Here is a 26,544-nt window from a genome sequence, read left to right as displayed (position 1 = left end):
CCACTTCCTCATATCAGGGAGATCATATGATAGTTGTCTTTCTCCAATTGACTTATTTCTTTAAGCATAATACCCTCTAGTTCCATCCATGTCAACACAAATGGCAAGATTTCATTTCTTTTGATGACTGCATAGTATTCCATTGTGTATATATACCACATCTTCTTTTCCATTCATCTGTTGATGGACATCTATGTTCTTTCCATAGTTTGGCTATTGTGGACATTGCTGCTATAAACATTCGGGTGCACGTGCCCCTTTGGATCAATATGTTTGTATCTTTAGGGTAAATATCCACTAGTGCAATTGCTGGGTCATAGGGCAGTTCTATTTTCAACTTTTTGAGGAACCACCATGCTGTTTTCCAGAGTGGTTGCACCAGCTTGCATTCCCACCAACAGTGTAGGAGGGTTCCCCTTTCTCCGCATCCTCGCCAGCACCTGTCATTTCCTGACTTGTTAATTTTAGCCATTCTGACTGGCGTGAGGTGATATCTCATTGTGGTTTTGATTTGTATTTCCCTGATGCAGAGTGATGTGGAGCACTTTTTCATGTGCATATGACAACAGTTTTACAAAAGATAATTTGGTTTTCCCTCTAGCAGGGTTGATGGAAATGTCCCACCATTGACAGTAGGACCTCATGAAGTTGCAATATCACACACACACACAGCCATATTCACTATATACACTATTATTATTGATTTGTGCCCTAGAAACACAGCACCTGTGCTTAATTCTATTTATTTCTACAGTTACTGTTGTACAAGGAAACACTGTATGTTATGTTTATAATTGTATATGCTGCATTATCAAGTGTATTCCTGACAGGAGAGAACTCCTATCAATGAGAATCAACTCCTCTTCTCACAACTTTACACATCTTGTCTTTGGGAAAATTCTCCACAGAGCAGCTTTGAGCTCCCAGACCTGTGTCCCCTCCCAGATCCGTATGCCTCCATACAGATTCCACACACTCAGGGCCATGACACTGGGTGAGTCAGGAAGGTGGACCTAGGAGCTGTCCTTAGAGCCCTTTCTACACAGGAAGCTAGCTTGAGCCGTACACAGAAGTGACTGCAAATCCTCTAAACATAGGTCACTCTACCCAAACTCAGTGTATGACGAATTTGGCATCCCCCTACCCAAAAATTTACGGTGTCATCCAGTGTCACCTGACACAAGGAAACATGTGCTGGAGGGGACATCACGTGGAAAGAGAAACCAGTCATAACCAGTTGCAAGTAGAGTAACTTACTTGGCAAAACTTACAAAACACTTGACCTTGAGAACGTGGTGTTGGGTGCCTTCCATGGCGGGCAGGGGCCCGTGCACCAGTGGGACTGTGCAGTGGAAGCTTTGTGGGCTCACTATGAATGGCCTCTGTAGTCTTGTGTCCATTTGTCCTCTGAGAAACAGTGGAAACATATTTTTACATGTGTCTGTGTGAAATTGAGAAGAGACATGAAAGGCTTTATTCATACATATCATGGTGCCTGATAAATATTTTTTTTCAATAAGGTCTTTCTATTTTTTATATTTTCAATAAGCTCTTTCCTTGTTGAAAATGTATCTCTTGGGGCACCTGGGTGGCTCAGTGTGTTAAGCTTCTGCCTTCAGCTCAGGTCAAGATCTCAGGGTCCTGGGATCAAGCCCCGTATCGGGCTCTCTGCTCAGCAGGGAGCCTGCTTCCCTTTCTCTCTCTCTGCCTACTTGTGATCTCTGTCTGTCAAATAAATAAATAGAATCTTGAAAGAAAGAAAGAAAGAAAGAAAGAAAGAAAGAAAGAAAGAAAGAAAGAAAGAAAGAAAGAAAGAGTATCTCTTCTAATCTGCATTTTAGTGTAGACAAAAACATCACGGGGAGCCGCCAGGCTCTGACTGGGGTTTGGCACTTTGGACCTTCAGAGCGGGAAGAAGCCCAGTCCCTTATCCCAGTGTGTGTCTCCCAGGCATGGCAGGCTCCCTGGAAGACATCTGGCCAGGAGTCCATCGAGGTCACCTTAGGTCAGTTACCTAAGGAATCTTCAAATGGGAGCATTGAAGCCACCCACCTGAAATTTCTCCATGACCTTGGTGATCTTCTTTGGAAGACCATATCCAACACACTGGTCCACTCCAGTTAAACTCAGCGAGGGTTGGCTGACTGTTCATTCCCCCCTCCCCTTTCTTCATTCCTCCACCTTCCCAGCATTCCTATGCACCTTTCTCCTTTGATCCTCAGGTTCAAGGAAGCTGCCTGATGCGCCCAAGGTAATCTGAGGAGAGATTTGAACTCAGGTCTGCGCCCAAACCCAGTGCTTGGTCTACTCCACTGCATGGAGGAGCACAAGCAAGTCCCCCACTTAACATTCACCTGTGGGTGAAGCCCTGTGTCCCACCGACTTGGCCATGCAAGGACTTTTCTTACAGAGGAGGATATGGTTTATGGATCACAGCCCACTCACCTCCTAGTCCTGAGTTAACCACTTTGTTTTGTAACATACCCCTGAAAGGGGAAAATATGACCATGGAACTCAGAGAGACAAGCTTGGCTTTCTTTTCTAAGAGGCTTTCCAGTGGCTCAGCCTCCCCTGGAGACTTGGCTTTCTGAACAAACGGGGACCAGCCCATGCGTCTGTGACGCTGCATGACAGAAAGGTGTAGGGAGTGCCCAGAGAGTCCTGCTTGCCCCAGAGAGAGCGTGCAGGGGAGGGATGAGCGGGAGACCTCAGAAGGAGCTTAGAAACTCCACAGACTCAAGAGCAAAGACAGAAGAGCCCTGTGATCAGAGTACTTCTGTGATATACTAAGTGTCTGAGCAAGTGTTGACCACCTCTGAGCCCCCTTCCCGAGCTGTAAAGTGTGTGAGGATAAAATGAGATTCAGGAACACGCCTGGCTTGCAGCAGGTGCTCAATGAATCACAGTATTATCAGCATCCTGGGTTGACCCCTGGTCCCTGTGCCGGCAGGGAATTCCAGACTCGCCTGTCCCAAACGGCTGACTGGGGTCCTCAAAAGACTGTCAACGTTCTTTCTTCCCACCACTAGATCTTTGAGCAACGTCGCTCCCGGTGACTGAAGAATTAGCTCCATCGCACTGTCCCTCACTCACTTCTGCCCTGGGAATCTGCTCTGTCCATTTTATTTCCTTTTTCATATCTGCCCTCTGGGCCACCAGATACTGATGTCCCTCCATCCTAGATCTATTTCGTCGTCTCTGCCACATCCCCATGCGGTTTTCTTTTGCCTCCCTTTTGCCACCAGACTTCTGGAAATGATAAACTTCCTTTCTTGTAGGGGCGGCCTCCACCGCGTCCTACAGCCAATCCTAGCAGTGCCTCTGGGGCCGGCCCCTCCTCCCTCCAGCCTGCCCTGAGGAGGCGCTGCTCCTGGTGTTGGGGGCCTTGGGTGAACGGCCTCTCTATCTGCTTCTCTTTTCAGTCCTTTGCAACCTTTAATGCTTCTGATGTTTCCCTCCTTAAAAATCTCCCTCCACGCCTGGATATGTTAGAAATGCACACTGCAGTATAGAGGGGTAGGAAGACACGGGGTCTGGGATTTGCTTTAAACTGCTTCAGCAACTCAAAAAAGGAAAGAAAAGGGAGAAGAGAAGAAGCAATTTGGGCAAAACCTTGACGAGTATTTAATTCAAGGAGAGGTTAATGGCAAGTGTCTTGGAGACTCGCTGTGTTCTTCTCTGTATTTCTATATATTGGGCAGCTTAAAAAAAAATGTGTTTTCTAGAACCTCCTCATCATGTATCCCTCCTGACTGTTTTCCTTCCTGAGCCCTCTCTTGAGTCCTATCTCTGCTCTATCTCCACATCCTTGCTTAAAGAGAAGTGTTTCCCGCCATCTTTGCTCCCTTCTGTGTCATGAATCAATGAGGTCAGCCTGAGCAAGGCGTCTGCCCCACAGCTTCCCCTGACCTTTTGGTGAAGATGACCCCCTCCTCTGCAGCTTCGGGCCTGACCTCTTGCCAAACTGCAGACCCACATGCATTTAAAAAAAATCTATTCATATTTTAAATGTATATATAAATTTGCTAAATATATATATCTCAAAACCAATGTACCCATAACCCAGATTTGACCAGTGCTGATATTTTTGTCTCCGATTTGTAGAAAGAACACGTTACAAATATAAGTTGAAAAGGCGCCTGCGTGGCTCAGTGGGTTAAAGCCTCTGCCTTTGGCTCAGGTCATGATTCCAGGGTCCTGGGATCGAGTCCCGCATCGGGCTCTCTGCTCAGCAGGGAGCCTGCGTCCCTCTCTCTCTCTGCCTGCCTCTCTGCCTACTTGTGATCTCTGTCTGTCAAATAAATAAATGAAATCTTTGGAGAAAAAAAAAAAAAAACAAATACAAGTTGAAGAGCCTAAATACTTCTCAGACCCTCCAGACCTCTTTCTCCTCATTTCTCCTGGGGGAAACTGCTATTCTGAACCCCAGTTGGTATCTTCTGTATCCCATATGTATACTTTGACTCCAGAAGCCCGTGTCTACAACAGTATACGCAACCATTCTTTTAAAAACGTACACAAAGTGGGGAGACTGGGTGGCTCAGTCAGTTGGGCGTCTGAGTCTTGATTGAGGCTCAGGTCATGATCTCAGGGTTGTGGGATCCGGCCCTTCGAGTGTGGGGCTCTGCCCTCAGTAGGGAGCCTGCCTCTCTCTCTCCCTCTCCTTCTGTCTGTCCTCACACTTACTCTTTTTCTCTCTTTCTAAAATGAATTTTTTTAAAAATATAAAAATACAAATAAAATTTTATATAAAGTGATTTCACTCTATTTTTTCTGTCTGCAACTTTTTTCACCCAACATTGTGCTTTTGGCAGTTCTCTATATTGATATATGTAGCTCTAGCTTGAGTACAGCAGAGTATTTTCTTATACAACATGCCACAAGTCATCTAGCCCTTCCCCTCTTGACGGATTCGTGGGCTGTTCCGGGTACACAGTGCGGTGATGCCTCCCTGCGGACGCTTGCGTGAGCAGGCCATTGTCCTCATGCAGATCACCGCCCATGGCCCTCAACACTTGCCTGTGTTTGTTTGCTCTCTGATTCACCCACTCGACCCCAAGCGGAATACATTCATTTCATCTCTCCGCTATTATCCCATCAGAACCTCACAGTGGATTAACATGAAGGAAGGAAGAGGGAGAGGGAAAGACATCATAGAACCTTCCACCACCAAGGTCAGGATCAAAGGACTAGGCAGCCAATGGCACGCTTTTGTGGAAATTCATATGAAGTTGGTAGTGAGGAGTCCAAGAGGCCTCGTAATAGTGATTTAGATGCCCGGGATCAAAGCGCATACTCTCAGCACACTTTTACATCTCCGAAGAAAAAGGGGAGCCACTGCCTGTATTTTGCAGTACTTAAGTTTCTGATAAAAGCCAATTATAGACTAGTTTGTGTAGTTTTTCAGATGAAGTGAAACTACATTGTCTTAAGCCAATGGAGAAAAAAAAAAACAAATACAAGTTGAAGAGCCTAAATACTTCTCAGACCCTCCAGACCTCTCCGAGAGTAAGGAGAGAGAAAGGACAAGGTATCATGGTAATTCAGCAAACATGTACTTAACTTCTCTTCTGTGCCAGGCATGGCTCAGGTGAAGTCTGAGGGTGGTCTGGGCTAGGGCACAGGGATGGCGAGGGGGTCAGCATGAGAGTCATGGGAGCTAGCGTTCTTGACTGGCTGGCAGCTGGGGAGGTGGCGCTCAGGATGGACTTGGGCTTGGGCTCCTTCAGAGCTGTCTTCTGCCAACCCTAGCCAGGACAGCAGCTCTGGGCAGCCCACAGCCTCCACAGCAAAATGCAGCGTGGCAGGTGATGGGCTGCTTGAATTTTGAGTTATCAAAATTAAAGGGGCTCAAGCATTTTCTCCCACAAATACATGCCCCCTCCTCTACCCTCCCTCTGACTCAGCCTGGAAGGGTGGTGTGCAGGTGGGGGCAGGGTCCGAGGTGTTTTCTCAGGAGCTTAACCTAATGTGAGCCTTCTCATCCCTCATGATTGTGAGCCATCATCCCTCCCCCTGGCCGGTGTAGGGGATTATGGGTTGTGTGCTCGCATGTGTGCGTGTGCACACATGTGTTGGGGGAAAGGCATGCCAGTTCAGCTTGATCGAGCAGTCTTCCTACTAATTCAGCTGTATATCTGGGCTGGGCCGTTCTGTCTTCTTTTTGTCTTTTTTAAGTTTGTTCCAAGCCCAGTGCAGAGCCCAATGTAGGGCTTGAACTCCCAACCCCAAAATCAAGACCCAAGCTGGGATTGAGAGTCGGATCCTCAACCAACTGAGCCACCCAGGTGCCCCGGAGCTGGGCCTTTTTGAAAGGTAAGGGCAGGACTCCTGGCTTCATCCTCTGGGTCCCTCCTCCCACCTCTTTGCTGGTACCTATGACCCCTGAGTAGGGGAGGTCATGGGGCAGAGACAAATGGGCTGGGAGAGGTGCCGTGGGTCAATCCCTCACAGACTCCTCCCAGAGGAGTTATCACTCAGCAGACCTGCCCAGTTAAGAGCACCCGGAAACCCTCTGCACACGTCTTTCTTTCAGACACATCGGCACACAAGAGGTTCTGAGGGCGTGTCTCCACGAAAGAGTCCTGTTACTACACCAGGGTTTTCCAAACTCAGTCAGCTTCTGGCTCTTCTCTGGAGAAGCCTGGGTGGGTCTGGGGAAGGTTCAGGCTGTTACCGCAGGCACTGGTAGGCTCAGGTACCCACAGACTGTTTCCTATGGCCACTGAAACAAATTATCACAAACTCAGTGGCTTAGAAGGCACAAATTTATTATCTTACGATTCTGGAGGTTAGAAGCCCAAAATATGTTTTATGGGCCAAGATCAAGATGTTGGCCGGGGTGGGTCCTTCTGGAGGTGCGAGGGAAGAATCCACTCCCTTGCCTTTTCCAGCTTCCTGAGGCCACCTTCATTTCTCGGTTTGAGGCGCCACCCTCCAGGTTCGAGCACATCACCCCAACCTCTGCTTCTATCTTCACATCTCTCTAACCCTGCTCTTCCTGTCTTCCACTTGCAATGACCCTGACCTACCTGCGGGATCAGGGACTCTCCCCATCTCAAGATCCTTAACTCCACCACATTTTCAGAGTCCCATGTAAGGTGACAGTCACAGGGTTTGAAGATAAGGGTGTATACATCAATGGGGCCATTGTTCCGTCTACCGTACTATACGGTATTGGGGGGATGGAGCGGGGTCTTTGAAGCCTTGACCAGATTCAGGTGGTGGCATGTCTCCTGGTGTGGAGCTGACTGGGCGACTTTCTTGGACACGCCTCTGTGCTGGCCAATTCTGCACTGCAGCCCACCGATGCCAGCAGGAGTAGAGGGACAATCAACTCTGGTTTTAGACTCTGCACGCTGGGCTGTGACTCAGGCCTGCTTCCCTCTTGTGGAGGCCTTGTAGCCAAGCCATTCGGTAAGATGTCTCAAGAAATCAGATACGAATGGGCCAGTGAAGAACTGGCTATGTGCACCCAACACGGCCTCACCATCCCCGGTCATGGCCACCTGGGGCAGCAGTGGAATTGGTGGATTGTTAATGTCAGGAGAAACAAACCCACAATCAGCGGTGTCAGATCCACACTGAGGTTGTGGAAAGGCATCGGCCAGAACACCTTGTCTTGGGGGTCTGTGCAGGCAGTGCCTCTTCAAAGTGGGTAGCAGCCCCCACTCAGCCTGTCCTGTGGCTGGGGTTGAGGACTGAGGACCAGGACTTGAAAGAATCTTGTGACACAAACAACTCCAAAACTGTTAAAAAGAAAGAAGAAAAGAACAAGAGAAAAAAAGACAAGAAAAAAAGGGGGGGTGGGAAGAAGGGAGGGAGGGGGGAAGAGGAGAAAAAAGGAAAAGAGAGGGAAGGGGAGAGGTGGGGGCGGGGAGGTAGGGAGGGAAAGCACCCCCCTTCCCACTGGGCCCTCAGCCCATCTTCCCGCAGAGCTCAGAAGCCAGGGGGTGCTTCCGTTTCCTGGCAGGTGCATCTCCTTCCAAAGGCACGCCCTAGCCCATGAGTATCCAGTTGGGCCTTATTTCTGGGTGGGTGTCCACTTTGTGCCTGCTTCGGGAAGCAGCAGTCCTCCAGCTGAGCGAATGAAGGAACATCAGGCCCACTCCAGTCTGGGGTGAGGTGGGAAAGAGGAGAAGCTTCCTGTCTTGTTGAGTCCAGACATCACCCTTTCTTCATGAAGCCTGTGACCCCAGATGGGCAAGTCTTGCCTCCCCTGCCTTTTAGCATCCTTGCCCAGGGCCGCCCAGGGCCACCCAGGGTGACCGTCGAGAGATTAGAGCCACGAAAGTTGCTATGGGACTCTCCACCCCACACCTTTAGCTTTTCTTAACAGTTCCTGGGAGGGAAGGTGGCCTGTTGCCGGTCTTCACAATCCTGTGAGAGGGTTTGAGACCAGGAGGAGCCAAGGCTGGCACCAGCAATCTTCCCAGGATCCCCTCTCTGCACTCAAAATTTTGCTGGATTCTAAGGTCTTAGGATATTAGCTTTCATTCTGAGCATTTAACAGGAAGGAGAAAACAGAAGTTTATAACATACCTGTATTCCTCCAGAAAATAATCTCCTCTCCCTGCCCCCACCCCGCAGGGGATGATTAAAGGCAGGTTATCCTGTGACTGAATCCATGGGACGTGACGGCCCGCCCCACTCGGAGACAGAAACACCACACCTCTGCGCTGGGGATAGATTTAGTCCCTGAGGCTGGGTCATCAGAAATAGGACAGCAAGATTGTTCTCGTCAATCAAGGATTCGTATATTCTTTAGGCAACCATACTTGAAGTGACATTAAGTCCATCCTGGAGAGAAAGGAAAGGCATCAAAAGAGATTGGTGAAAACGCTCAAGTCCTGAATAGTACGCACATGGGTTCTCAACCAGGCTGGCAGGATGCGGTAAAAAGAAGCCACTTTCCTTTTTTGTCGCTCCGGCACACTAACACCCTTTACTTAATCACTTTTCTAATTCTCATTGTTTATCTTTCAAATCGTCAATTGCATGTAGGCTACACACGCCACGCCGGGGAAGGAGGAACTCCTCTCTTCTACACTGATTTGAAGCTCAGAAGGCAGGGTGATCTTCTCATGGTGTGGAATCAGGTTTTGAACTCGGGTCGGCAGTGGGTACTCTTACTCTGTCCTCCAGGGCGTGGCCTCCTGCTGCCATGTTCTTGGAACACAGGCTCCACGTCTAGAGCCTGATGCTCTAGAACCACTGGGAACCGAGGAGGGGAATCCGGCATGCTGCACAGCTACTGGACAAAGGCTGCTTCTTTTAGAGCAAGCCACACAGCCCAGGAGGTCTGAGAAGCAGACCCATTAAGACCGTGCTTTCTTGGGGCTGGCGAGGGAACCCACAAGGGTGGGTTTTGAGTGCTTGTGTGCAAAGGTGGTGAGCTGTTCATCTAGAACACATCCACTGTCACGCATGGCGTCAATGGCAGCAGCTAACATTTGTTGTGTGTTCAGTGCGTGCTTTCCTCTCCTCACCACTATCCTGGGACAGGGAAACTATTATTACACCATTTTGTGCAGACGAGGAAGCGGAAGGCCCCAGGTCACGCTTTGTTCTTTCTCAGGAAGATCTACAGGAGACAGCACACCTGCATTGCCTAAGGAGGTTACCGGTGACCATGCACTTGGGACAGGAAATAGGGCAGTGCTCCTCACCGAATAGAAGAGGAGATAGAGGTCTGCAGCATGTAAGCCCTGCTCAGGATCAAGTAACCCCAAGGGGGCCATATGTACATTACGGGGGGGGGGCACACTTCTACCCAGGGACTTGGGGTGGAGGTCTCTAAACCCACGGCCAACACAGGAGTCTCAGAACTTAGAGCTTTGGGGACACTGACAATCACCACGAGCCTTTAAAACCACCCCCCCCCCCTTTTTAAATGTTCAAGCTTAAAAAAAAATATCTTAACTTAGAAAGCACGAAGCCCAGACAGACACACGTGACGGCAGAGAAGTTCACTGCCGAGTCATCCCAGCGACATACTCTGCAGGGCTAAATGCGGGCTAACAGCACAGACATGAACACACACACCATAGCTTGGAGGTGCCCCATGCCAGAGCTGGACTCCAGCCTCACCTTCTGTCCCATCTCCCATTCACATTACGATGAGCTTTATTTGAATTTCCAGATGCGTCAAGAAAAAAAAAAAAAAAAAAGATTAAGAGAATTTGGGATCGTGCAGCAGACTAGGTTGTTTTGGTCAGAGAGACACCTGGTGGCTCTTGCGATAAAACACACTGTCCCGTGAAAGGACACTTCTCTTACCCAAGGCATGCTATGGGGGGCGGGGAGGGCAGGGCACAGAGACCCAGCTTATCCTGAGAGCACTGGGCATCACCTTTGCAGGGAGGTAGGTGAGCCTGGCAGGACAAGAGCCAAATGGGCTTGAACACCCTTCCCAGCTTTGTCTCCTGCACAGACAGCTGGACTCCCCTAAGCATGGACCCCCCCCATCTAAGGAAACGAGGCTGGTGCCTATCGTTCTCAAGATCATTGCGAGGACAGGGTGAGCAGGAGACAGAACCAGTGGGGCACCAGCACAGAGCCTGCGGCCAGTCCTCTTGGTCTTTGAACACTTGTTTCCTGACCTCACTGGGACCTGGGTATCTGTGGGTTCCCCACAGTTCTATCCGCTGCTCACTACAGCACCGGGAGATCCGGGAGCTGGGCCCCTGGGTGCAGACAGGCTTTGCCCCCTCGAGGTCTTAGTGTGATTCACCCACACAGGACACTCTCCACAAAATCATGTTCATGGGGTATCCTTTGGGTGCCCCCCCTTCTATATTTCCCTGTGTTCAAATTTTTGCCATAAGCAGTCGTTACGTTTACATTAAATAAGAAGAAATGATGGCCATTTCTTTTTCAGAGAAAAAAAAATGTTAAATTTCCCTCAATTCTTGTTTTCATCTTAGCCCACGGATGATTTCACATCTGTTTATTCATCTTTTCGAATAGAATAAAGAAGACTCAGGGATTTCGTGGCATTATTTAACTTCTCATAGTCTATCCTGTAATTTCAACCGTTGTCATTGTCTTCAGACAAAGGAAAACAGCAGACAAGTAGACGTCTCCCTCTGGAATAAACCCACACAGTGGTGTCTATGCTCTTGCCCATGCTGTGTGTGAAAGTGCAGGAAGCAGAGTGGTTTCATTCCCACCAGCTCCTACAGGGTCATCTGCAAAGGGAAACTGAGTCAGTGTGATTGCTTGCTGAATTCATTTCTTTGTATTATGCATTCCTTACTTGTTTTCTTTAAACAAAAGATGTAATTTAAGAAAAAGTTGTATGAAGAATAGAACCTTTCTAACTCAAAAAGAATTTTATATCCATTAGGGAATTTACCTTCTGAAATATTGACATGAATTTTTTTTTTTTTAAGAGAGAGATTGCCACAAGCTGGGGGAGTGGGGAGGAACAGAAGGGGAGAGAGAGAATCTTAAGCAGGATCCATGCCCAGCATGGAGCCCAACACAAGGCTCGATCTCACAACCCTGAGATCATGAGCTGAGCCGAAATCAAGAGTAGGATGCTTAACCGACTGAGCCACCCAGGCACCTGTTGGCATGAATTTTTTAAAGCCAAACAAACAAACAAAAAGTCCTTCTAGAGAATAGAAAAAAATATTATTCAAACAGAATAGAATATTGTTCAAATAATCTTTTTCTAATTAACCTGATGGGCTGATTTTGGTTGATGCTGGATTTTCTTAAAATACAGGCTACTTTTACTAATCTGTTTATTAGCAAACTAGCAGAACAATTTGACCATTTTTTGCCATGTCAACTTGAAGGTGCCATCTTTGCCCAAGAACTAGAATTATTATCCATTTAGTTGAAAGGTGACCCTATCACAAGGCTCCGCTAAGATCTTAAAGACTGAAAACTTACTAGGAATGGACAGACACTGATTTCTTCTGGTGCATGTGGGATGGTTATCAGGGAGATTCGCTCATGTTTTAGAAAGACCCGTTTTTTAAAGGAAATGGAATCCCTTGCTAACGGGGTATCAACCCTCTCTTCCCACAAGGGGACATGTCTACAGGATGAAGTTCCCATACATGGGCATCCACAAACGGCCCAGTATGCCTGGCATGAAGCACTACGTGGTGGGCTGGAGGGACCGCAGGGGACCAGCAAGGGGGACAAACCCGACTGGTTCTCCATGTGGTCACACTGAGCCACAAAGGTGATCACCGCCCTGATTCTGCACGGAAGCACTGGCCTCAGGAAGGCCAGAGGAGGGAAGAATCCCAAAGCGGATAAAGGACAGGGCCCCCGCGCATCTATGGAACCTACAGTCGGGGCAGAATCCCGAGGTGCTGCAGTCTCTGCCTGTGATACAACGTCTGTTTCCCTTTTTAGGAAGGTGACCGCATGTCCCAGTTTGCCTGGAGAGTCTCAGTTTAGGCCGGCTGGCCCGGCACAATTATTAATAGCACTTCCTTCCACTCTTCAAAGCTTCCTGGTTCAGATGACAAACTACCCTGTCACCGCCCTTCAGCTAGAGCTCGCTCAGGGGCCCCCCGCCACTCCAAGATGCCCACAAGAGCCCTCCCAGCAGAGCCCTTTGGTCTAGACCTTTCGACTACTCCCCCTGCCCCACTCCTTTGGGGTCAAGGGACTCAAAATATAGCCCTCCTGATTAAAATGTGTATGTCTGAGAAAGCCTTCTGCTGACAATTCCTGTCAAGCAGAGAAGCGCTTCGAATGGGGCAGATCGAGGCCTGTGTCTGGCCCGTGGGACATGTACCTGGACAAGGACTGCCCTCCAGAGAGTTCTCCCCACACACCACTGAGGCAGGCCCAGCATGTGGGAGAGGGGCTCGCAGGGTGCTAGAAGGGGTGGGCACACCCGAGGGTCTGGCCACCCCCGCAGCCTCCATGGTGAAACCTGACCCTTCTCCCCGCAGACCAGTCAGGGCCAAGCCAGACCCTTGCAGAAGCGACATTGCGCTGGCCTCAATTATGCTCCTGTCACGCACAGAGCCAGCGGGAGGCGGCCTTTAGATCAGTAAAAATAAACTTTACTCTAATACAGCAGGGAAAGTTTTTGAAACAGGAACTGTTCTTATCTGCCACACACAAAATTCTTAACCCCTTGAACCTCTAAAAGTTATAGTCTGTGCAATCTTATAAATATTGTCATGGCCATATACACATGTGGTTTATGGTCCTAAAAGCCTTGGGGAAGCCGATACAATTAGATTCTTTAGACATGATCAACCTAATTAGAAAACAAGAAAGTCCTGAGTGCAGCCAGGAATAAAGGACGGACGGAGCAGGAAGAGGCCTGAGGGAAAGGAAGACTGAAAACAACAGGAACACAATGGAACCCACTGCAGGATCGTAGGGGGAAGAAACCAGCAACATGAAATTATAGGCAAAAATGGAAACAAACTATCCTAGGGAAAGGTGAGTTGACCCCAAGACCAAATTTCATTCCAAGTCGCCAACGACGGAATTTATCACCGGGCAGACTTGTTGTCGTGGGAGCAGGAGGCTTGTTCCTGCCGATTCTTACCGACTGATATCCAGGTGGCAGCAGCAACGGAGAAAAGACTTCTCTGTTCCGGCATGTGTGCGGGTTGTGTGATCCTGGGCAGGATGCCTAGCCAATCTGAGCCTCCTGCCCTACCTGTCCAATGTGGACAGTACTTTGCTGGTTTGTTGGGAAGATTACAAGCAGCCTAGAAAATGTGCTTACACTGTCCCTGAAACATAACTGATACTCAGTAAATAAAACTATTTTGTGTGTGATGAGGACTCTACCTTAAAATTTATTTTCTTTCTAGTTGTGTACTCCCATGTGGTTCTGTCAATCACCACAGGTGCCTCCTTTCCTAAGGCGCCAGCTCTGTGCGCAGTAGACACTCCCTGAGAGTAAGTGTGATTTCCTCTTCCTCCAGTACAGCTTTCCTCCCACTTGCACACCACCAGGGGCACCACGGCCTTGAACTCTGCACTGAACTCTGTGAGCTGGCAGTCCCATAGCAGACCACGTCCCTGAAGCTCCCGGAGCCCTGCAAGGCCATCCCCTCAAGCACACACACCTCCCCACAAGGGACGCTGTCTCAAGTACCACAGGCCTCCACGTGTCCCAAGTACCTGGACCCCACAGGAGGCAGGATTTCCCAGGTCACAAACTCTGAGACCCTCACTCCAGTGGGGCAGCCACAGTCCACAAGGGCACACCATTCTGAGGAGTGAAGGGCCAGGACTCCGTGGCCAAGCGCCACCTAGGCAAGAAAGAACACCTTGGCCTGAAGAGAAGCAAGGTGGGCTCTCTGGCCAATGCGTGAGGGAGTAGATTCTGGCAGAAGCGCCTGAGAGCAGCAGCAGGGATCACTACGCTCCTGCTGTCAGAGGTCCGACAGGGGTGCGCTGGCGGTGGGGTGGCCCCAGCATTAAGAACACAAAAGGAAGACATGGTGCCGGCAGACATCAGTGGGGTGTATTTGAGGTAAACTGTGGTCTCAGATACGCAATCATGTGGGTGTTGTCAAAAAGAACCCAACACGAGGCTTCTCGTGAGGAAAGGCCCAGCTAAGTTTTTGGTCCCGATGAGATTTTCCTCGTTTTACAAGTAGTCGTTCCAAACACTAAAGCAGAGGCCTGTGAGGAAGGCTGGCCGTCCTCTGCTCTGCTAGAGTCCAGCAAGCAAGGTTCCCGACAAGCCCAGGCCCACAGCATGGTCAGGCCGGGAAGCCTGGCCCCTGTGCCGCTGGGATCCCAGTGGGGACGGGGAGGTGGGTGACCCAGGAGCCACATAGGGGCACCACCCATGCTAGAAGGGATGACCAGCCATCTCCAGGAGGGAGTGGAAGTCCCCAGGGCTGGAGGGGAGCTTCGCCCATCTTGCTGCTGGAGCTGTGCCTGTTCGGCCCGAGCCTCGGTCCCCGGGGAAGCCGGACCAGCTACTCAGTGAGGAGATGGACCCCTGGGTCTCCACCCGCCTGCAGCTTTCAGATGCACTGCTCCTCATCTCTGTCGTTCAGGAGCAGAGACCACTTGTCCCCACCATCATCAGCCGCAGCACTGTGTCGAGACAGCTTGTCGGACTTCAGGGAGGACAGAGACACCTGGCTGATGAAGCTGACCTGGTCCCAGGGTGTGGCCCTCGGGGAGTCCCGCCGCCGGTCATCCATGCCGATGTACACGCTCACCTGCGACGCCGTCAGGGGCTTCATGCGGCCCTGGGCCTGGGCCTCATACCGCTCCAGGTCAGGCTTCTTATAGCTGCCGAGTGAGATTCCAAGAGCATTTGAGCCATTGCGGGCACATGCCTTTTTTTTTTTTTTTTTTTTGGAGGATGGTAAAGAACTCTCACCAAAGTCTTGGGATTACGCATGGTATGGAAACCTCATGGATTTTAGGATTTTTAAAGGAGAGGGTATTGAGTTCCTAGGATTCAAGTCAAGTTCGACTGATTGAGAAACCTCCCATCCAAATGCCTGGCACCCTGCAGCTGTGCCACTGAAAGCATGAATAAACATCTTTTCAAAAAAGTAAGAAAGGCAATACACGAGGACCCCAGGTGGACATGGCATTACTAGAACAACCCTGGAGTAGAGTGACTGCTACAGCAGCCAGCACGCCAGGTGGCGAGGAGCTGCCCCCTTGGGGTGCCCATCCAGATATTACACACCCCTACCTCTGGTGCACCAGGGCCCTGTGCACAGCACCCACCCATCACTAGCCCACAGGGCAGGGGGCTAGGCGTGGGGGATAAGGTCCTTGCTCCGTCCTGGAGGGACTCACCACTTGAGCTGCAGCGACGAGAGAACCACAGACACAGAGGAGGCCGCCATGGCCGCCGAGCCCATCCACGGCTGCAGCACGATGCCGATGGGCATGAAGACCCCTGGCCGAGGGAAGCACAACACTCGCACCATAGCCCACAGAAGGTCCTCACCTCGGGCTGCCCCCTGTAAAGTTCTCCATTTCGGAGTGGCTCAGAACCCCCTTCTGCCACTTCATGGCCACGTGCCCGCATGCCTCTTTAGTAGGCGGTCTTGGAGCTGAGCCGGGGTTACGGTCTCGGGGATTGGGGTCCCCCACCCACTCTGGCCTTCCTGGGACTGTCCACAGGCAGCATCGTGGGCTTCAGGGGACACTGCAAGGGAACAGGGAATCCCAGGGACCCTCTCAGCAGGTTTCATTTCCCTTTAGAGACTTACAAAGTGGAAAATACATCAACTCTTCCTAAAATGCTTCTGCCCTGCCCGCCGGCTGGCTACCCAGGGATGTGGGCCACTTCTTAAGTTGGGCAGGAAGCCAGCGGGCAGAGAGAAGCCTTCCTGGCCTTGGCTGGAGTCAAAGGTAACCAAGCAGTGGAGAGCCACCCTACCTGCCGCGATGGGTATTCCGATCAGGTTATAAATCAAGGCCAGCACCAGGTTGAGGTGTATTCTCCAGACGGTCCTCTTGGAGAGGTGAATGCTAGCCACCACATCGAGCAAATCGTTCTGTAGGAGGAACACAATGCCTGTCAGGAGCTCTGTCCCCAGGCCCTCCCTGCTCCCATAACCAGGACAACAGGGCACAAGAAGATATGGCCAAGCTCACTCTAATGAGGACAACGTCAGCAGCCTCGATGGCGACATCCGTGCCTGTCCCGATGGCAATGCCCACATCAGCTTGGGCCAAGGCCGGCGAGTCATTAACCCCGTCTCCTACCATGGCAACTTTCTTCCCTTCATTCTGGAGCTCCTGGACCTTGGCCACCTTGTGAGAAGGTAGCACCTCTGCAAAGACTTTGTTGATACCAACCTAAAAGTTAAAACACAAATACGTGACAACACCTGGTGTTGGCAAAGGATAGTGAACAGCAGCAGAAACCTGTGAGGCATCCAGCCCCACTGCCTCCGGCCTCCAAGCCCAGGCAATGGTGTCAGTCACACCCTAGATCCCAGGGACTGCCATCCCCGTGCCCCCTTCCATGGGGGATTAGTCCTCATGCTGGTCTCCCTGCCCACTTCCCAATCTTTGGTCTTTCCAAAACAGTGGTCAGCTGGACTCTCTCAGTGGATTACACTTCTCCTGGGATGACATCCACAGGACCCCTCAGGAACTGGTCCTGCCCGCTTCCAGCCCATGCTGAATTCTGCCCCGTTCAGCATCCTGCTGCTCTCCAGCCCAGTGCTGCGGTGCTCAGGCTGCCCGCTCTGTCCTGGAAATGTCAGCTTCCCTTTCTCCGACCCCCCCACTCCCCCTCTTCTTCATCCGACTGCTCCTGACTTAAGCATTTCCTCCCCTGGGAAGGCGGCTCCAGCCTCTGCCACACTGGGGTCAGTTGGCAGCTCCCACGCGTCCGGTGCACTTTTCTGTGGCAGAAGTGAGCACTCAGTTCAGCCCCGTCCCCCCAAGACAGAGCTGCCGTGGGGCAGGCGCTCGCCCTCTTTGCTCCTCTCTGGAGCGGGTCCCATGGGTGGGGCTTAGTTAAGTGCTTGCTGAACAGCTAAACGAGTTTGAACCAGGAGGGGTGATGGTACTCAACAAAGTCCCGTTAGCGAGAAAGGCCATGCGGAGAAGGACCACTGCTTCCCTTGTAAGAAGCAGTTCACTTTCAAAAGCATCTGGCATACACATATTTGGGGAGGGTGCGTAGCCTTTGGGAATTGGCGCAGGAGTCCTCACTATAAGCAGGGTTGGACAGGTGTGCAGTGGTGCTGTCCTCACCGCACGCACTCTGAAGTGAGGGCTGCTGGAGACCTGCCAGACCCAGAAGTCTGTCTGTCTGTCTGCCACACGGGCATGCGGAAGAGCTGAGTGGACAATCATCTCCTGAACACCATGCCTCAGAACCTGTATATTTCAGCTCTCAAGCCATGATCTTTGTTTTTGTCCCAATGGAAAGACAGAAACAGAGAATGTTGGAATTGCGTTTTCCAGGGCAGCCGCCTGTCCCAGGTTCAGACATCCAGGCTCCAGGGACGTGCGCTTGGCAATAGCAGCACGGCGGGGGTCCCCCGTGGGGCACTGCACAGCTCGGAACAGAGCAGGAGCACCCGGAGAGGGGTAAGGCCAGAAGCAATGTGGAGCGCTGCAGGCCCTGGTGTTGCTACTTTTCCTCAAAGTGCTCTGGGGGGTTCAGAAAAAACTCCAAGGGGGAAGATGTCCAGCCCCCGGTCCCCAGCACGCACCTGGGTGGCGATGGCTCTGGCCGTCTTCCGGTTGTCCCCTGTGATCAGAACCACGTCCACACCCATACTCTTCAGCGTGTGCACGGCCAGGGCTGCCTCCTGCTTGACTGCGTCGGCGACGGCGATCATGGCACAGAGCACGCCTGCAGGCGACACCCTCGGTCAGTCCACAAGGGCAAGCCCTGGGCAGCCCAAGGGGCAAAGGAGGCTCTGCTACCAGAAACAGTTTCCATAGCGCAATGGCACACGTGAAAAACAAAACACCAAGTTATAGAACATAGCCCGGTTTCGATTTTGTGTTTTAAAAATGACCTCCATTTACAGAGGCACACAATAGTCTGGAAGGAATATGAAACATTTCCAGTGGCTCTCTGAGGGGTAGGATAAGGAGTCATAGCATTTTCTTTTGTATAGCTCTCCGAATCTCCCCAATTTTCTGCAAGGGACATCTATTACGTTGCAGAGTGCCTGGCTCATAATAACTCAGTATATGTTAGCTATTATGATATGAGAAACAGAACAAATACGATAAAGGCTACTGAATAATGACGAATGTCCAAACAGAAAATCAGTCCTTCCTCTTCTTCCAGAAAGCATTCGTTGTGCTGGGTGGGGGTGGGGGGGTTGCCTGAACGAATCTTCAGCTGGTGATGTAGGAAGGCACTCGAGCACTGAGGGGGGGCACAGCAGGTTCAGGGGAGTGGGGTGACACGGGGCATGGCTCCTTCAGCACAGCTGGTTCTGATCTGAGGGGCTGAAGGGACTACTGGGTTTTAAGGACATTGGAAAGGCCATGGCGGCACAAGAAGGAAAAAAGAGTGGGAGAGGACACACTTCGTCGAAGCATTAAAGGTATCTATGCTGCTCATCAGCACAGTTTTACTTCTATAAGCAGAAACTGCCATTAACAGTGTAAGATTCCAGTCATCTGAGGCGTAAGTGCCCAGACACATGCGATCTTGGGGACCTCCATGGAGGGGCAGCAATCTCATTCCTTAGGACCTGGTGGGTGTCCCCCTGGATAACAGGCCAGTGCTGCGTGTGCCGCGACGAAGAGGAGGGCGACGGAACCACGGGCTCACACGGAAGCCGACGGGGATGGAGAAGGCAGGAGGAGGCTAAGGCTAAGACGCCTCACTCTCGGGGGCAGGACGGGCACAGCGAGAGCGGGCCTCTGACTGAGAAGGAAGAGAGAAACTGGCAAGGCAGCCTTTTGGGACACAGAACTTAAATGAACAGAGAAGAAGATTTACGGGGGGAGAAAAAAGGAGAAAGCCTATTTTTGCCAGAGAACTCTAAGAAACTCCGCTGTCCAGAGCAGAAGGCGAGGGGTGCAGTACCGTCAATGGCCACCAGCACGGCCGTCTGGCCTTTCAGCTCATGATTCGCCATCGCGTCACTGACGTCGCTGGAAATGGTTAGGCCGTTGCGCCTCATCCATTCGCGGTTCCCGATGAGCACAGAGAAGGTCTGGGGGGTCCCGTCTGTTCCAAAGAGTTTGTGGTTATTCCCAAATAGTCCAGTTTTACTGTGAGAAAGGGCTCAAAACCATGGAGTCCGTTTAACAGCAAAAAAGCGCATCGAGCTGTTTTGAAACACTGTAACTAGCGAGCACCTCGCAGAACACCACCCTTAAAGGACAGGGAAACAGATGTCATAAATGCTAAACATCTGGTGGTGTCCTTATTTGCTTTTAGGCGGTACCTGCTGGCCCCTCTTCTGCAGAGATGAGAAGCAACAAGTGCAGCTTGTGCATCAGCAAACAGCTTGTCTACATCTGTGGATGTTTAACAGCTGTCTCTCCTAAGAGGCCGGGTGAGTCTTTCCCTGTCACTTTCTAACTGTGTGTGCCACTAACCTGGGGGTCACCTCACAGATCAGTCCTGGCAGCTAAATGGAAGCGTTGTGCTTAGGTTCTGAACTGCTAGGTGGTGGCAGAAGGCTTCCAATCAGACCCCAGAGCACTTAAGAGAGAACACCAGACACAGGCGTTTTGGTTTGGGAGGGCTTCCCCACTCTCACCCTGATGGCTGGCAAGCTATCCTCCGAATCAGAAAAACTGTTTTCAAAGGCAGCTGTCACTCCAAGCAGTACCCCTTCCTGGCTCGGGCAGACCACTTCCATCTGCATTTCCTGCTACAGCCAGCGCTGTAAATGGGACCCATCGCATCAGGATTCCACAGCGCAGGAGGGGGACTGGAGGAGCAAACGAATTCCCATCTCTCCCCAGTCAGTCTGCTTCTCCCTCTCCTACTCTCCCTCAGTGCTTATCCTCTCTTTCTCTCTCTTAAATCTTAAAAATCTTAAAAAAAAAAAAAAAAAAGTAAAGAAAAAAGAAAGAGGAGACTCGAGATTATGGGTCACAGAAGCAATACTCCACGAATTTCAGTAACATATACTACTGTCTGCCATTAGCACCAAGATTCAGAAGTATCAGAGAACGCAACCATGGACAAACAGTAGGCCTTCCTGGGGGAGGGAGGCATGCGGTGCCCCGGCCAGGAGCCAGCCTGTCCACAGCCAGGGACCCCATGGTGGTGTGCTGGCCTGGTGCTCTCTGGTTAGGCACACCACCAGCTGACCCGGCCGGGCGCAAGCCATGGCAGGCTGGGCAGAGAGACAAGGGCCTGGGATACCTATTTCCTCGGGAGCGCTGCCAGCCCTGCTCGGGGGAGCCGCCTGTTTGCTCTGCTGGCTCTCGCTGTGGGCCAGGAGGCCCTCCACACTACTGACTTTGCAGCCGATTCCACAGCCGGGCACTGCTTGGAAGTCCGTGCAGTATCCCAAGGAGTCGGTTCCCAATTCCTGTGAAGCCAGGGAGAGACGGGAGGTGAGGAGAGGCCAGAGAGAGCAGCACCAAGCAGGGGCCGAGAGGAAGGCAGGATGGGGCAGGTGAGGAGATCGACTAGTAACTCAGCAATTCCTTCCCTCCTCCGATGCAGACACGATAATTATTAAATGGTTGTCTCATGACATGGGACAAGGGACAGACCAGGAAGAAGAAGAGCAGTTCACAGCAAACGCCTCAGATTAACGGAGGTTGGGGGGGCCAAAAAGAGGAGAGAGATTATTTTTACGTTGCAAATAATTTCCTGAGAATGATGGAACAGGCAAACGGGAACAAAGCAGCTTGGAGGCTCTCAGGAGGTCACTGCCCATCTACAGGCCCTGGGGGGACGAGGGAGAGGCAGGGGAAAGGCGTGAGGAGCGTCGCGTGGGGTCAACCACACAGCAAAGGAGGGATGACGGAGCACATTCATCCTGAAGCATCCCAAGAGAGAGGGGGAAATGGTGGTCTGAATGACCCTTCACAAAACACCCACAGAGATTTCTGGAAGACTTCCTGTCCAGGTAGAGCAGTCAGCTTTGCCCCAAGGCATTAATTGTCTTTGCCCAGACCATTTAAAAATTTTCAGGACAACATTCTGGCACTGCTTCTATATTTAAACTGAAGACAAAGAAAACGAAACAGGACCTTTCATCGGGCGAGGTCAAAGGACGAATGCTTCCCCATTAACTGCCAAGAATCCACTGGGCATTTGGCTCACCTCTGCTGGCTCCTCTCCATTTCCCGTCCCCGGCTGAGGGGCCTCTCCTGGTCTCACCCTAACCCTCCATCCAGTTCTGTATTCCCCTTTGCACTAAGCACTCATAAAGGACTGGGCTGATCTGCCGACCACCCTCCCCACTGGACCGTCAGCTCCCAGAGGGTGGAGCTCACATCCCAGCTGTTTTTTGTTATTCCAAGCAGACGGTCAGTACCTGTTCTGTAAGTGACCCGCAACACTGAACCACCATCATTTGTGATGATCTGGAAATGGGACAAGGGACCCATCACTGAGCGCTGCATCTCCACCTACTCCACAGGGGCCTGCTGAGGGGTTCCCAAATCCCACAAGCTGAGGCTCCTGCAAGGCAGTTGAGCCAGAGTACAGAAGCAGCAGCAGAAGAGGCATGTGAGAAGAAGGTGCTTGGAGGCTTCCAGCCCAGCCAGTGAAGTGGAGGAGGAGGCTGGGGTCGGGGTAGGGTAAGGGGGAGTTTGCAGTGGGTGGCGGGGGGTGGGGTGGGGGAGAGACGAGCACTGCCCAGGTCTGCATACCTCTTTACAGTACTTGGTGATTGCCACACCCAAGGGGTGCTCGCTGCTGGCCTCTGCAGTCCCCACCACAGCAAGAACCTTCCTGAGGGGCATCATGGCCACATCCACGAGCAGGAGGACCCTCATGACTTTGGGGACCCCATGGGTGATGGTGCCAGTTTTGTCAAACATCACGGTCTTTATCTGCCAAAACAACCACATCTTGATGACCACAAGCGACTTTAAGAGCCCGTACAGTCTTGGGGCAGAACTCCATTTAACCCTGCTCAAGCAGGTAACAACACCCCTTCATAACTCACATTAACACATCCTCTGCAATCAATCTCACAGTTCAACTACTCCCATGACGAAGACCCATTTTCCCTGCCTGTCTGGCCAAAACAGTCTGCATTGTGACTTAACCTTCACCAGACTGAGCAAGAAACTGTCATTCTAATTTGATGGGACATGGCATGGTACCATCTCCTGGAAAGTGACACCATGCAGATCTCCCATGTCAGGACTCTGGCAGTCTGCCCATCTCCCTGTGCACAGTGTGTCTGTGGCCTAAGTGCAAACGCCTACTGCGAATAAGGAGCTTGCACTCCAGGTTCAAAGAAAGGAAGGGATGGGCGCCTGGGTGGCTCAGTTGTTAACCATCTGCCTTCCACTCAGGTCATGATCTCAGGGTCCCAGGATCGAGCCCTGCATCAGGCTCCCTGCTCAGTGGGGAGTCTGCTTCTCCCTCTACCCCTGCTCTACTTCTTGTGCTTTATCTTGCTTTCTCCTCACTCTCAAATAAATAAATAAAATCTTAAAAAAAGAGAAAGAGAGAGTGAAAAAGGGACCGTTTCCCCGCCACAATAACAAGCCACCACCAAAGCCAGTTTCTCCACCAGGCCCACTTGGTCAATGGCAACCTGCACCCGTCCCCATGGGTCTGGGTTCTGCCATTTTGGTACCTGTGTCCATGGCCAGAGCCCACTCATCCCTGAGCTCCATACCTCCCCAAACCCTACAGAAGCCCAGCTGTTTGCTGTGGTCTGAATGTCCCACAGGCACGGCTCCCCCTCACTTAGCCCACAGAACTCATCTGGGCCCAGTGCTCAGTGGTGGTCTCTGCAACACACATGACGGCTCTTCCTCCAACAATCCTTGCCTCCTTTAGTCCATCCTTGCATTCTGCAGCCACAAGTAACCCAGCCCCACCCCCACCGTGGTCGCTTCAGATCCCTCCTCTGCTCCCTGTTGTTCTCTGGGTTTAGCTCCTGCTGAGCTTCCTCATCTGAGAAATGGGAATGATAAGCACCGACATCAAAGAGTTGTTAATGAAATTAAATCAATTCATATTTAATCCTGCAGCTGTTGGCTGTTCCTGCTATTATCATTCCCAGCCCCTGCGGGCTTCCTGTTTTACTTAATTAACAGTGCTGCCCTCCAGCCTCTTCCAGGTTTTTCTCTTAATACAGAATGTAAACAGATACTACTTTCCCACCAAGTCTCTTCAGCTTCCAAAAAAAAAAAAAAAAATCACAAAGTAACAGCTACAGAGTCATTCCAGGCAACACGTCAGAGGATAGCCAGGAGCGCAAGGGCCAACCTTGTGGGCCATCTCCAGAGGCTTGCCTCCTTTGATGAGGATGCCATTCTGGGCGGCCACCCCGGTGCCCACCATGACCGCCGTGGGCGTGGCCAGGCCCAGGGAGCAGGGGCAGGCGATGCACAGCACCGTGATGGACGTCTGGAACGCAAACCGGATGATCACCTCTGCCTGGGAGATGTGCTTGCTGTGGGTCTGAAAAGGGGAAAGAGATAAAGGCAGGCTGAGGGTTGAAGGAGGAATCACACTGACTTCCAATCACAGAACATTTCAGCATGAGCACATTTCAGCAAGAGCAGCTGCGAGCTAAGATGCATAATGAGCTGGGGTCTGGGGTCCAGAGTGTGGGGTCCACTCTGCTTCGGTGCTGTGTTATCATGTGGCTCACCTTACTGGTTCCCACCCCAGTTTTTCAACTTGACATTCTAGGCTTTCCTCTAAAAGAGGCATGATGGGAGGAGAGAGTCGTGTAGAACTCCCTGCTAGGGGAAGGAGCATGGACTCTGGAACTGGACCGTGTACGTCCATGCTGGCCCTGGCACTGACTCACATCTCTGCGAGTGTCAGATCCCTCACTTTCGGAATGGACACAATACAACCAAGCACACCCAGTTGGTTGTTGTAAGGTTTAAATGAGCTGATACACATATAAATACACATAAACACACAAATATACATTGTACAAAACCTGCCATGGGCGAAGCCCCTGAGAAACTGTAACTATCACATTATCAATATTACATATTAACAATATTACACATTATTATAATTTTTATCATTATTGTGAAAACTTTTAAAAATGATAGGTCTCCAAGAAATCTACTCTAAGGTGATAATCATATAAGTGGCAAAATATACAAAGATACTTATCACAGCGTTTTTTTAAAAAACTAGAGACACCTCAGAGGGAATTTATGAATTAAATTAAGGGTATGAGGTGCATAATGAAATCTTATACAATTGTTGAAACGATGGTGTATGTCTATACTTGCTGACATGGAAAGATCCCAGCAACACTGTTAAGTAAAAAAAGCAAGTACAAAATGGCATGTGTTGTGACTGAATTAGTGCAAAATTACCTGCCTGCATCTCTATACAGCTTTCAACAATACTGGAAAGAGGTTTCCCAGAGTGCAAAAAATCATCATTCCTAAGGATGGAATTTGGAGCCATCTTTATTTTCTTCTATTTTTTCTGCTATTGTTTTCTTTGTAAACCCAAAACGAACAAAATATGGGCCTCCTTTCCAGTTACCTGGCGACACACATAGGCATTACCATTTGCATTCTGACATTTTGCATTATGTTGGTTTATTTTGCAAAATGGCAGGTGTCTCTGCAGCACAATCAGGAGACACTGAATTCACTTTCATCACAGTGTGTTTTCGAAATCAAGGATACAGACCACAACCTCTTTAGCTTCCACCTACACTTTATTCCTTGATTTTGAAAGGCAGAAATCTAAGATAAGGTGTATTACTAAAGGGTCATTTCACTTTGATTAGAAACAGTTGGATTTGGATAGAGGGACACTGTGTTGAAGACATGGAATTTTTTGAGATAAAGATGATGTGATTTCAAAAAAAACCCCCAAACTCCAGTAATTCTCATCAAAATAACACCAGGCATTCTGATGGGATGGGTGGACTTCTAGAGGGTGACATGAACCTCTCCCTACAAATGACTTAGACAGCAGAGTGATAATACCTTAAAGGAACATGCAGTCCCTCCTTTGCCAGCATCCTCCCTGATGTTGCAGATAAAAACAGAAGAAGCCAAAGTAAGACGGAAAGGCAGGGAACAGCAGAAAGCCCCATACTCCAACCTGTTTAGGAATGACTTTTCCCACAGCCACATGCCAACGAGCTGTTCTCCCACAAAAGCAGGAATTTGAGGGGGTCAGGTGCCATAACAGCCACTGGCAAATTCTAAGAATATAGTCCTGGGTTACTCTTCAAAGCACTAAGGTCTCCTGAGATGTCAAGAGTTCAACTAGGACATTTTTTATTTTAGGACAGGACATTCGAGAGAGAAGATGACATCTTAGTAAATGACATGCACCCCAAGAATTTCAGATATGCCTTTAATTAGGGTAGACATTTTTTTAAAGAAAAAAAACTATCCATTCTGCATTTACAGTTTCTTATTCTATGGCTCTACGGTAAAAGAGGCATTCGATCTGGCTAAGTAGGAGATACTTTAAACCATAGATAAAACACTGTTCCACTCACTGGGCAGCTGTCAAATAGGACTCCAAGCGGGCCATTCCCCGTTGATGCACATCAAGGTTTCTCAAGCTCGGCACTACTGACATTTGGGGATAGAGGACTCATGGTTGTGGGGGCTGTCCTTGGCCTGGTAGGATGTCTGGCAGTGCCCTCGATCTCTACCCACTCGGTGTCAGCAGCATTCCCTCCCCAGTCATGACAACCAAATACCTCCAGACATCGTCAAATATCTCCTGGGACAATAAAATTACTCCTTATTGAGAATTACTGTTGTATAGAGTTCTTACTTTTTGAGCAGAAAAGGTTTTTTTGGGACTCTCCACTTTTTTGGAAGTTTGACAACATAGTATTTTCCAAGAGAGCATTCATCATCTACTTTCTAACTCAAGAAAGTATATTCCATTGTCTCGTGTATGTTTAATAAATATTTATTATTAAAAGGCTATTAGCACTGCCCAGGAAGCCACAAAGTTGAAGATGATAC

General features: G+C 50.2%; 1 protein-coding gene across 10 annotated transcripts in view; it reads right to left on the bottom strand.

The window, feature by feature from the left end:
- Positions 1-6,749: 6,749 nt before the first annotated feature.
- Positions 6,750-26,544, bottom strand: part of ATP7B (ATPase copper transporting beta) — a 79,150-nt gene continuing 59,355 nt past the window's right edge. For 5 of the 10 annotated variants that reach the window (XM_082700987.1, XM_082700989.1, XM_082700988.1 and 2 more), the window contains 9 exons: positions 23,834-24,028; positions 22,255-22,437; positions 20,792-20,960; positions 19,496-19,639; positions 18,156-18,298; positions 16,579-16,782; positions 16,361-16,478; positions 15,772-15,874; positions 14,443-15,249 (listed from right to left, as the gene is read on the bottom strand). In XM_082700987.1, coding sequence (XP_082557113.1) covers positions 14,976-15,249; positions 15,772-15,874; positions 16,361-16,478; positions 16,579-16,782; positions 18,156-18,298; positions 19,496-19,639; positions 20,792-20,960; positions 22,255-22,437; positions 23,834-24,028 — 1,533 coding nt within the window. In that variant the 3' untranslated portion in view covers positions 14,443-14,975. Of the gene's footprint in view, positions 8,800-14,442; positions 15,250-15,771; positions 15,875-16,360; positions 16,479-16,578; positions 16,783-18,155; positions 18,299-19,495; positions 19,640-20,791; positions 20,961-22,254; positions 22,438-23,833; positions 24,029-26,544 lie in introns of those variants that run through there. The other 5 variants (XM_082700992.1, XM_082700993.1, XM_082700991.1 and 2 more) reach the window with 4 other exon arrangements.

Source organism: Mustela nivalis (assembly GCF_964662115.1).
Source record: "Mustela nivalis genome assembly, chromosome: 15".
Classification (NCBI taxonomy): Eukaryota; Metazoa; Chordata; class Mammalia; order Carnivora; family Mustelidae; genus Mustela; species Mustela nivalis.
The sequence above is the reverse complement of the archived record's forward strand: the minus strand, read 5'-3'. Positions and strand labels throughout refer to the sequence as shown.